This window comes from Sturnira hondurensis, unplaced genomic scaffold (genome assembly GCF_014824575.4).
Source record: "Sturnira hondurensis isolate 20B ecotype Veracruz unplaced genomic scaffold, ASM1482457v3 Scaffold0001207, whole genome shotgun sequence".
Taxonomy (NCBI): Eukaryota; Metazoa; Chordata; class Mammalia; order Chiroptera; family Phyllostomidae; genus Sturnira; species Sturnira hondurensis.
In genome coordinates this window covers 94,950-106,451 of record NW_028073838.1, presented here as the reverse complement: position 1 = coordinate 106,451, position 11,502 = coordinate 94,950, and the positions used below count along the sequence as shown (strand labels likewise).

The following is an 11,502-nucleotide window of genomic DNA, read 5'->3' as shown; positions in this document are numbered from 1 at the left end:
TCAGTGCTTGCAAAACTATGTGTCATCTAAGATTATTACGGACTGCTTCATTTTCCACTTTCGGCACAATCAAATACAAAAATGCACTGAAAATCAGACTCAACAAACAAGTATCAGTCTAAACCTCTTCATACATTTTTTTCTTGGAGAAAATCAAGAAACGTAAACAGAGACACAACAGCAATAAAGCACCACCAACAGTAACACAAACCCAAACAGAGAATGCATTCTTTAATGCCTGGTAACTCTTTCACTTGAAATAAATCATCTCCCATGGGTAATAATTCACTGTCACAGCAATTTGAGGAATAGAAATAGAGGAAACTTCATTAAGTGAAATTACATTATACGTAAGAAACACATAATTTTCCTCTCTCTCCCCCCCTCTCTCTGTCTCTCTCCTTCCCTCCCTCACTCTCTCTCTCTCTCTCTCTCCTAAAGAAAATGAGGAAAAGTAACTTGCCCAAAAGGCATACTGAGTACTTTTACAACACGTGGCTCCTCTTAGAGGTTCGGGCCACTGTCCCCTTTGGAAACTAAAGTAACATGAGGTTCATGGAACCAAACACTTCAGCTCACTTCTTGAATTTAACCTTAAGGTAACACAACTAAAATGCTCAAAACCCAAGAGTAGATTTGTCCCAAAGAATGACTCTTCTTTTCCTCAACAAGTTTCCTTTTCTCTTAGGTTCTTGTGCTCTTCCCTTCTTACATTCTTTCTTAGAGACTGCATTCAGGCTTGTTTATTCTTTTGCTTTACTTCATTTGCATGAGCAAAATAACAACAAGCTTTTCTGAACTGACATTGACTGTATCCACCTCTCTTTTCCTTCATTTAATGCTCTGTGGTCTAAGTCAGTTTTCTTAAGTGACTTGTTCAATTCATCTTTAGGCAAACCATATTAAACCTTTAAACTCTTAGAACAGACCAATCCCAAAGCTTCAGGGTGGAGGACAGATGTAACAAGTATGATGAGGATGAAAATGTGAACACCTAAGGGCTCCTTTCCTGGGCTTTGTTTACAAGATCCTAGTTCACTGCATGAAGGTTTCATCTGGGATCTTGCCGTTTACCTGGAGAAAGTCAAGAGAGAGTGTTGGGGAGACAGTAGAGCCAGGAGTGTGGTGATTCCTCCCCAGGCCACCTGACATCTATCCACTTAGCCTTTCCTTTTATCTCTGAATCCTCGGGATTCACTTCTTCACCAGTAAAGACTTTTAAGTCCTGGTGCCACCTCGTCATTGTACTAAGAGCACCTGTGGTTGGGGAGGAAAGATGACCCCCCCCCCCTCCAAGGACCAAAGTGGAGACAGTCTGACCGACCACACGATGACACTGCTAAATAGAGGCTATAGAAGGAAGCCTCCACGTGCACCAAGCTGTATGCCCCGGAATGACCAGTGGCACTGCGTGGAATGCTGAAAAAAAAGAAAAAAAAACCCAGCGTAACAGCTTAGGCCTGCTGGAATTCGACTGTTTAATATACAGATCTTAACAGGAACAAGGTAGCTCCACAAGTACCGAGAGGAACCTCTGCTGGAGTTAAAAATTAGTAAATAAAAGGAGTTAAAAAACATTATGCAGAGAACCATTATTTTCTGATGTATTTACAGGTACTAGTACAAAACGAGGATATTTGTCACATGTAAACCTTTTAAGGAAAAAATAGTCGTATCTAAAATAATCACCTGCAAATTCCCCCTCTTCAATCCTCTACTACTCCCAGCTCCCTCCTATCCCCATGCACACCCAGCACTCACTTCTCAGACCACTAGAGGCTCATCTGAGACAGCCTGAAGGACACTTGCACCATTTCCTGCTGCTCCTGAGAGAGGGTGGGCTGAGAACTGCAGTGGGGTGTGGGCACGCAGGTGGACAATGCACTCTGAGTCTTCCTAGGTGTGGCGTCCCTCACAAAGAGCTCCTCATTCACGACACACAGACTGGAGAAAAATGGACCCTCAGCCAACTGATGGATGGACAACCCCACACCCTCAACAATGATTCTGCTCCCACTGCCACTCAGCAACCAGATCCCTCCACAGCCTGACTATGTCTGACCCCGAATTGCTGCCTGGTAGCTCTGCCACTCCCACTGAGCTCCCCCTTGGAGGGAATGCCTACCAGCTTCACTAGTGTGTACCTCTAACTCCCTTGCATTTGCTCTGAAAAGCAGAGCAAGGGAGAGGACAGTCTAAGTCCATTTGCAGAGCGACACACAGTGTCACAGAGAAGTCATATGATTTCACAAAGGTATACATCTAGTTAGTGTTGGGGTCATGAAGAGAGCCCAGTGTACTGACTCCAGAGCCCACACTCTTAACCCCAATGCTGGACTGTTCCCTGGATCTGCATGCTGGCTCCCAGCAACACTGAAAAGAGCCCCCAAACCTGCACTGCGCCATTCCCACACCCCTGAGCCCAGGCCGGACTGGCTGTTCTCACCCAGAGCACAGCACTCACCTGGAACTGCTGGCAGGGGTAGCGATGAAGGTCCGGGAGAAGGCACGCACGCAACCCTGAGACCGTCCTTCCACTTCAACAGCAACAACAGTCCCCGCTTAGGGTCACGATGCTTCACAGGCTCCCACTGCATCCCCCAGTAAGGGTCGGACGCCACACGTGCCCAAGGGGACAGCGGTTCACTGGGAGTCAGGGTGTCAGGAGTGGGGAGGGCAATGATAGGAGCAATCTTCTCCCACTCACATGGACCCTACTATGCCCTGGGACAACCACTTCACAAGTTCATTTGATTCACTTTTAGCAGCTACCCAAGAGGTGGGCATTATTAGCCCCAGTTTGCAAAAGAGGGAAAAGAGTTCTGTGGAAGTAGCCCAAGTTCTCAGAGTAAGGATCAGGGATGACAGCCACCGAAACCCATGCCTGTATCCCTAAGAGCCCAGCTGTGCAGGGCTGACAGGCATGGGTGCAGGTCAGAGCAGGGTGGGTTCGGGGCAGAGTGGAGGCAAGAGGACACAGAGGGAATAGGGGAAAGGGGGAGGGGTCAGGGAAGTGGGGAGAGTTCTGAGAGAGGTCCCAGGCTGCAGGAGGGACAAGTGGGGCATCTGGAGGGGGGACCCTACACACACTCACCCTCCTTGAACAGTCCATTGACGCAGACGAAGATCATGCTTTCCTGAAAGAAAAGAGTGCAGGTGGCTCAGTCACCGTCCACACCTCGGCCCCCACTTGCGTCTTTCTGGGCCAGCCCGAGGGAGGAGGCGGGTTCTCACCGACTGGAGAAACACGTCCAAGATGAAGGTGCTGAGGTCATGCTGAGTTTTGGGCAACATACAGAGGGAGCACACAATGTCACGTTTTGTATGTTTCAGCAGCTGAAAGCGCAGGTCTGTGGGGGAAGGACAGCGAGGGTCAGGGTTGCTACACCCAGGGACCTGTGACCGGCCCCTCCACGCCCCCTCTGGCTGCCCAATCTTCCCCATCCAACACGCACTCGGGTCCTTGAGGTTCTTCATATTCCTGTTATGTTTGAAGTACTCAAAATAGCTGCTTCTAGGAAAACAAAAACAAAATTAAAAAGAATAAAAAAAAACCCCACCCGGATGGGTTGGTCTGGCCAGTGGGCGTGTTGCAATGAGCTGGCCTGCGTCTGCTGGGGAGCCACACAGCCCAGGAGCAGAGTGTGAGCTGTGATACTCACGGATCTGGATCGTTCGGGTTGAAGGGAATGGCAAGGGAGAAGCAGGCCTCATCGTGATAAGCACTGAGGAGACTCTGTCTGTCTCCAGAGTCATAGATCAAGTAATACCTGTGAGGAGAGAATGAAGACAGTCCATCTCCATGGTCTGGACCTCAAATGGGCCCTGAAGACTCCCATGAGCAGTCCTGTGCTTGCTGGCCCAGTGTGACCCAGCCCTCTCTCATCCCTGGCAGACCCCGGGGTACTCACTCCTGGAGGAATTGCAGCACTTGACTCTTCACCACATCAGGACCTTTATAGCTTCCCTGGAATCAAAGACATTTGAGGCAATGTGGCTGATAAAGCCTCCCTTGCAATAAATACCCCAAATGTTGACCTTTCTCCCTCACCTTGTAGGGCTTTGTTAAGTTGGGCCTGTCAATGTCAGCAGTAATTGGTGGGGGTAAATCCTGGCCATCCTGGAGAAGGGAAGAGGAAGTTGGCAGTGTACACCAGGAAACTTGTCCTGAATAGATAGGGCAATAGATGGGCTCATGGGAAGGTGAAGGGCAGAAGTCAGGTGTGCAAAGGACCTGGAAATTTCCTGGGCAAGATTACAGCGGACATCTGCATCATGAGGTCCTGGAAGTCTCTACTGTTCTTTGCAACTTCTGTGTGTGTGTGTGAGGGGGGGTGTGTGGTTGGGTGGGTGGGTGTGTATGTCTATTTCTGTCTGTGTGCGAGTCTCGCTCTGGTCCTCCCTCTCTTCCTCCCTCCCTTTCTCCCTGTCTCGCTCTTCGTCTGTGCACATTTCCGCAGCGACCATAATCATGTCCCCCAAAATGCCTAAGGGTCTGAAGCGAATGTGTGATTTCAGCAAGACTCAAAGTGCTTGGGGGCAGGTGTGGAGGTCGTCAGTGTGAGTAGAGATGATGAACGGAGGCACTTACCAAGCGTAACAACTTGGGGAAACATTTCCTGATGGCACTGTGCAAATCCAAAAACAGAAAGAAGTGGTTGACAGTTTGGGTTGCAATGCTTCCATTTAGCGAAAACACTGATGGCATGAACAGAGACAGGTGCCCTGCCCGCCCAGCAGCCCCCTTCCCTCCTCGGCCTCTGATCTCAAGGGATCTGGGTCCACTTGCCTGCTGAGCACTGACCATCTGCCATAGGGCATCTCAGAGAAACACAAGACTCCTCATCTCCCTCCACACCTTGACATTCATACTACCAACTGTACTCCCTCCCTCCGTTTTTCCCTCCTGCCCTCCCTCTCTCTCCCTTTCCATCCTGCTGGTTAGCTTCCATCCAGAGGGCCCTGACTCACTTCTCCAGTGCCACAAGACACAGCATTTGGATCCCAGACTCTAGGGCTTCTTCCCCTTCCCTGCCTCCCTATGTTCCTCCTGCTCCCCAGCGAGGGCTCCAAGGAAGCGGTAAAGGGTGGGAGCCCAGAGCTCTGCTACCTCACTGGGGGCCCTGCATCCTGCCAGGACCAGGGCCAACCCCACGCATGGCCCAGGACGTTGGGGCAAGCAGGTGAGTGACAAAGGGATCAGGAAGCAGGAGGGGGAAGAGGAAAGAAAGGGAACGGAGACTGGGAAGACGTAGGGGAGCGGAGAAAAGGGAAAAGGGGGGGGAAGTGAAGGGAAAAACGTGCTGCCCTGTGGTGGGCGGGTGGGGGTCAGATAAGGAGAAAGAAGAAAAGGAACACGGCACCCCTGCAACAGCCCTTTCCTCCATCTGTTCCTGGATGGCCCTGTGTCTCCAGGTAGGAATGGAAGTCATGCCCTCGGTGGCCTAAGGGCCATGGGATGCTGGTTGAGACTTTGTCAACTGTGGGAGCTCAGTCCAAACTGAGAGTTGGCAGGGCAGCAGCCACGGGATCAGGTGACCTTTCCCAGGAGGAGGAAAGGCCAGACCCCAGCTCAGCATGGGCTTGGGGGTCTATGATTGCCTCTTATGATCACCACCTTCTCTCCTTATGGCCCCTGAGCACCTGTGCCGGTCTTAGTTGGTTCCTTGCCTGAGGAATCCGACCCGTGTGCAGTACCCAGGGCTCCTCTGAAGGCCCAGGCAGGTGTGTCAGGAGTGGAGTGAGGGGCAGTGCCCCTGGTAGGGAGTGTCTTCTGTCTCCTCAGGCCCCTATGCCCTCTGCCTTCCACTGCTGCCTCGGGAGGCCCTTTGCTCACCAGTGCTGGCTCCCTTCTGACCCTGACTCAGGAAACCCTGGGTTCTCCCAAGGATGCCCCATCCCCTGGCACTGCAGTAAAACAAGGGATGTCATGATGACAGCCACCCAAGGACTGGGCCCTTGGCATGGGGCAGGTAAGTCGCCGTGTCAGCCTGGGATTGGAGGGGGACACCATTTTTGAAGCACGGGAAAGAAGGTTCCTCCCAGATTAGGATAGGGATCCTCTGTGTCATCTCAGAAGCAGGAAGGCCTGTCTGAGCCTGACTCTGAGGTGGAGGACGTTTCCCAGTCCAGGCCACAGTATCTGCCTTGAGCCTCAACACTCTTAGTCCTGGTGAGCAGGGGAAGCCCTGCATCCCGGAGACACTTCTAGGTGGGCATGCTAGAACAAACCGGATGTAGAGTCAGGAACCAGACCCCTGGAGAAAACCAGATGCAGGGCCAGGAACCAGACACCAGACCTGTGGAACAGGTAGGCAGGTCAGAGGAAGGATAAGAGACCTTTACGCGTAGGTAAGGGACGTGGAAAAGAGAAGGTGGAGCTTGCGGTCCTCTCAGAGGACCAGGGGTGCCACCTTCTGTGGCAGGGCTCCCAGGGATCAAAGGTCCCCAGGAGGGGTGACAGGGCTTCACGGCTGACCTCACGTAGGTGACTTGGTCTGGGAAGGTGTCACACAAGGGATTCCCTTCCAGCCACAGTTCTTCAAGCTTCAGGCCTTTGATCTTCCCCAGCTCCCAGGTGGAGTTAAGCTGCAAAATGCGTGGGGGGAACTAAAAAATAGTCCCAGGGACAGAGGGGCATCCAAGCCCCTGAACCCATATCCCCCTCCTTTACCCACAGGTCCCTGTGCCCGCCCGCCACCAGCACTCTCCTAACCACCACCCACCACCCTCAACCACTCTTTGATCCGTCCCTCTCTCACCTCATTTCTGGACAGGTTCAGGATCCTGATTGTGGGGACCATCTGTGTAATATCAGACAGGCCATCCAGCTGAAACAGCCTGTTGTTGTGCAAGTTTAAGGACAAGAGCTTTGGGAAAGAAGAGTCAGAGTGACGGCTACCATGTGGGACCTCGGAGACGAAACCCCTCTCCGTCCCCTCTGTTCCACCCCCAACCATGACACCAGAACTGGACCCATGGCCTCACCTCAGGGAAACTCGTTTTGATGATCTGCAGGGCGGCGGACATGCAGTTTCTGCGATTCAGTATCACATCAGTATCGTGGCGCACCAAGTCTTCAGGAAGTCCGGAGTGGGGAATGACAAGGTTGAGAGGTGTCCAGGACAAGAACCAAACCTTCCCTCATTACCATCTCGAAGGCTCCCTCCCAGGCAGCAACCTCTTTCCTCACCTGCCTTAGTATTTCTGCGGTCAACCGTACCTGGGTCATAGCGTAGACTCTGGAGATCAAGGGCTTTCTGGGAGACATCATACCTTTTGCTCATGGTCAGCTGCATGGGGAGATGGAGACTGAGCCCTGAGGTTGTGGTGGTGACAGGGAAGTCGGGAGGTGGAGGAGGAACAGGTGGGTCTGGGGCCAACATGTACCCTTGAGACTGTGTTACCTTTAGTTGTTCCATTTTTTCTGGCGCCAACTTCTCCTGCACAGAGTAAGGTACAGCAGAAGAATTGACAAAGATAGGTATCTGCAGGAAGAAGAGGAGAGGTAAGCACCAGGAGCTCTAGTTCCAAAGAAGATGACCACCTCTGCCTGTCCTCCTGCCTCAGACCAAGTGTGGACAGTACCCCCGACACACACCTTTGTGTTCTCCTCGTCACAAATCTTGTAGCTGACATCCATCAGTGCAGAAGCAGCGCCAGCATCCTGGACAAAGAACTGAACCTTGTGCTGCGTGTAGTGGAACTACAGGGATTGAAGCAAGGACAACAGTGTCAGGGGCCCACGGCCCCAGCTGAGCCAGGTCTCTCCCCCTTCCCTGTGCGCCCCCTCATCTGGCTTCACCATCCCCTCTTACGTCCACTGGAGTGAAGGGGACACTGCAATGGCTCTGGATTGAATTCATTAGCCAGGTCTTCTCATACTTTCTTCCAAAGGGAATCTGATGGTCAAAAGAAGGGCAGAGAGACAGGGGAAACAACGTGGGGTAAGGCTAGAGAACAGACCCGACACAGCACTTTTCCAAACTTCTACTCAGCTTTAAAGGGCTTTTAAAGAAGAGATCGTTGGCACGATTTCTCGCGTGTGTGCCAAACACGGGGTTCTTACATCCGTTAACTCGCCATTCAAAGCTCTCCTCCCCAGAATCAACTTAAAATGTTAGACATTTTCCTTCTTTCATCAAGTTCCAGGAGATCCTATCTAGGACACTGCTCGACCCCTCTGACAAGCTTTCCAGAGACTCAGCGCCCCATCTCCCCCACTCAGCTTGAGCCACACTGAGACGTCCAGTATGAACTTGCTCCATTTCCTTGGCAGTAGTTCTGCCTTTGCCCTTAGACTGCCTCCTCCGTTTTCCTCACAGTCAGCCTGTTTCCTTTTATTGCTTCTCTGAATGTGCCCTTAGACGAGTAAAGAATGTTAAGTCCTAGTAATAAAAAGGGCAGATTGTGAACTGTCCCCAGCAGAGTACTGTCTCTACATGAGTCCAACAGATGTCCACCTGACCTTCCTCTCCAGCACACTCCATACATTATTCCAGGATACTCACTGTGATCTTGAACCAACTAGACTGGGTTCCGTCCTGTTTGTCCTCCCCCACCTCTCTCTTGAGATGTTTTCTATTGCTCCACAGACTGACACGGATTTGGCCCTCCTTATTCCATTTCACCCTCCTCTTCTCCTGTCCCACAGTATAGGGAGTGCTGCGGAGAAGGAGGGGAGGAGAAGAAGGGTGGCCGTGAATGCTAAGAAAGCCTTCTAGATACCCCTTGCTTCTCTGACATCAGGACTGCAATTGGCGGATCATGATTTCACCTCTAGCACCCCTCAGTTTGCCAGTGAGAGGACAATAATTATAATAAAAAGAACACTGACAGTGAAAGAGTTGCATGGTCCCACGTCCTGGTCTGTTGCATGCAAACCAGGCTGCCCGGTCACTTACTCTCTTACTCGGTACTTCAGGACACCCCTCCTGTCCACGTTTCCACCATCCTTCTGGAGGTGTGAGGGCTGAAGCTCACATCGACCGTGCTCATAACGAGGGTTCCTCTTGCCAAAATCACCTCGAAAGGAACTCCACCCTTGCTTTCTTCCTTGGGGTGGCCTACCAGCATCATTGTCTTCTGAAACAAGGACAACAGATGCAAGTTTGGAGGCATGTCTCTTCCCGCTTGCCATGTACCATTCCTTAGGCTATCAGCACGGTAGGGCAAGCAAAGTGCCAATGTGCCCTAAGGGACCAGTCCCTCAAACCCCAGAAAGGGAACTCTTCTGCCTGCCCACACAGGAGAGCCTTTTCTGACAGATGATGCTAGCCAGGGACAAATCCTGCAGGATGAAGCAGGAAGAGCGGGATGGAGAGGAGGAGGGGAGAAGGGAAGAGGAGGAGGAAACTCTGTTGAAACTTTTAAAAAACGGAGCAGGGCGTATAAAGAACACAGGTGTACACATCCAAGGGTTGCACAGACTGGACACCAGCCATACATCAGGAAGCCACGTGAATCTTGCCTCTCTCAGGGCCCTCTAACTACCTCACCAATCAATACTTGGCAGGCGATCTCTCTCACGCTTCTCAAACCCAGTGGGCCACCAGACTGATTCCACTAACACTCAGCAAGCTCTGCCTCCTCTGCTGGTGCAGTACCACCTCTAGTGTCAGGCGGAGCACAGGTTAACAGCCTCCTAAACTGTCCCCCTCCCTCCAGCCTTGGTCCAAACAGTACTCTGTGTGAAGTATCCAGAGACAGCTTTCTCTTCGCCCAGTCTGACACGCTTTTGAGACCAGGCGACAACTCTTTTCTAATCTCAGCTCGTCTCTAACACGGAAACTGGAATGGTGTTTCAACGACTATTTCCCAATCTCTACCGATTCCTCCTTTCCCTTACTGGTATTGATTTCCAATTGGATCCCTGTATGGTCAGAGAACAAGCTGCGTGTAATTTCCATTTTTTAAAACTTGTGGAGGTTTGTTTTGGTGCCCAGCTCACGGCCTGTCTTGACGAATGTTACACAGACACACGAAAAACACTGTGCGCCGCTGTTGTTGGGTGGAGCGTTCTATCTGTCAGCTAGATCCTGTTAGTTTACTGCATTATTCGAATCTCTTCTATCCTTGTTCATTTTCCCTCTAGCAATTCGGTCACTTGCTGAGAGTGGCTGCCGAAGACCCCAACTGTCGTTTTGGACTTTGCTATTTCCCCTTTCAGCACCATCAGTTTTAGCGTTGTGTACGTTGTGGCCGTGCTGTTAGTAGTGTACACCCTCAGGACCAGGATGTCTCCCTGGTGGAGACATTCTTTTCTCTGCATATCATGCCTCTCATCTCTCTCTTAAAATTTTTAGCCCTGACATCTATCCTATGGGAGATTGTAACCACAAGTACGCTCATAAAGTGCCTTGGTAACACGGCACTCTGTATTCTCTCCTCGGAATGGATGGTGTTGCTGTCCACCCCTTACCCCCACAAACACTCCCAACAACGTATGCTAATTCTCCACGTGGAGGGAGTTGGCTATTTGTGCGCATCTACATAAACAAGGTAGCCCCGATTCTCTCTCCCACATGAGGATTCACTGACGGTATTTTATCTTTAGCGCATCCAATTGAAACAGTGCACCAGCAGACAACACCACTAGTGCTTTGAGTGGGCAGGAAGGATACGGAAATTAGACTGTTAGAAACCACCTTCCTTTGGGGTCTCATGTTTACGGTGCTCCAGGTTTGTGCGCTGCACATTTTGTACATCAATCACCCCGTGTTTCCTCGGGGCCGCTCAGGAATAAAACTGCGATGACAGCCGATCATCCAGCGACGTGCTGATGACAACCAGGCCTCAGATCAACACCTCCAGGGAGTCACTGCCTCTCACTGTGTGGCCCCCTGTCAGGACAATCTTAAAAGTCACAGCCCTTGAGACCTTCCATGGGTGTGGCACTGGAAGTGAAACTGAACATGGGTAGAGCATTTTACCCATGAATGCCACTTGCTCAGTTCCCAAAACTTGGCGGACACTGGAGTGCTCTTTCTTTCTTTCTCTGACACTGCACAACCCAGCGATCAGGACATTCTCTACGCCCCACTCCAAAAGTCTACCCAGGATCTAGCCACTTCTCACTACCTCCATTACTACGTGCTCTGGCCCAGATACCAACATCTATATGGCGGATTATGCTGCCTTCCACCTAGCCCTCTGGTTTCATCCCTGCCCCCTCACCGCCGCTTTTCAACCCAACAGCAGAGCATAGGTCTACGCATTTCACTCTGCTCAAACATGCCACAAAATCGTTTGAAGCCCATGAGCATGTTAAAAAGTCATGAGTTCGTAACACTAGCAAACAACAGTAACCACACCAAAGTGGCACCTTATTTGGAAGTGATGGTGGATGTCAGGAAACCAAACCATTTCCATGAAAATCAGACAAAAGTAAAAAAAAAATCAAATATTAAAAGGCAGCAGTAAGGGTGGGGAGTGAACACACGGTTTACAGGAAGAGCTAGAGTAATTCTTGAGAACTGCCATTACTTCAGCAATAACATGGCC

General features: G+C 51.0%; 1 protein-coding gene across 1 annotated transcript; it reads right to left on the bottom strand.

The window, feature by feature from the left end:
* Positions 1 to 1,772: 1,772 nt before the first annotated feature.
* On the bottom strand, positions 1,773 to 9,139 carry LOC118999090 (nuclear RNA export factor 2-like). Its single transcript, XM_037063432.1, has 18 exons — positions 8,904 to 9,139; positions 8,511 to 8,664; positions 7,818 to 7,901; positions 7,601 to 7,705; positions 7,407 to 7,487; positions 7,223 to 7,292; positions 6,988 to 7,076; positions 6,762 to 6,869; positions 6,479 to 6,588; positions 4,592 to 4,628; positions 4,052 to 4,120; positions 3,912 to 3,967; positions 3,663 to 3,770; positions 3,456 to 3,514; positions 3,235 to 3,350; positions 3,095 to 3,137; positions 2,465 to 2,537; positions 1,773 to 1,944 (listed from the first exon to the last, which is right to left on the bottom strand). The coding sequence occupies exons 1-18, from the start codon at positions 9,137 to 9,139 to the stop codon at positions 1,773 to 1,775; spliced, it is 1,770 nt and encodes a 589-aa protein (XP_036919327.1).
* Positions 9,140 to 11,502: the final 2,363 nt, after the last annotated feature.

What these genes read in the sequence shown, in the direction of transcription:
- LOC118999090 (XM_037063432.1), bottom strand. Translation starts at nt 9,139, where the DNA reads ATGGCAAGCGGGAAGAGACATGCCTCCAAACTTGCATCTGTTGTCCTT. An exon ending in GACCAAGTCACCTACGTGAG is followed by an intron (nt 4,629 to 6,478) that starts GTCAGCCGTGAA and finishes GGATTTGCACAG; the next exon opens with TGCCATCAGGAAATGTTTCC. An exon ending in TCCCCAAGTTGTTACGCTTG is followed by an intron (nt 4,121 to 4,591) that starts GTAAGTGCCTCC and finishes TCCCTTCTCCAG; the next exon opens with GATGGCCAGGATTTACCCCC.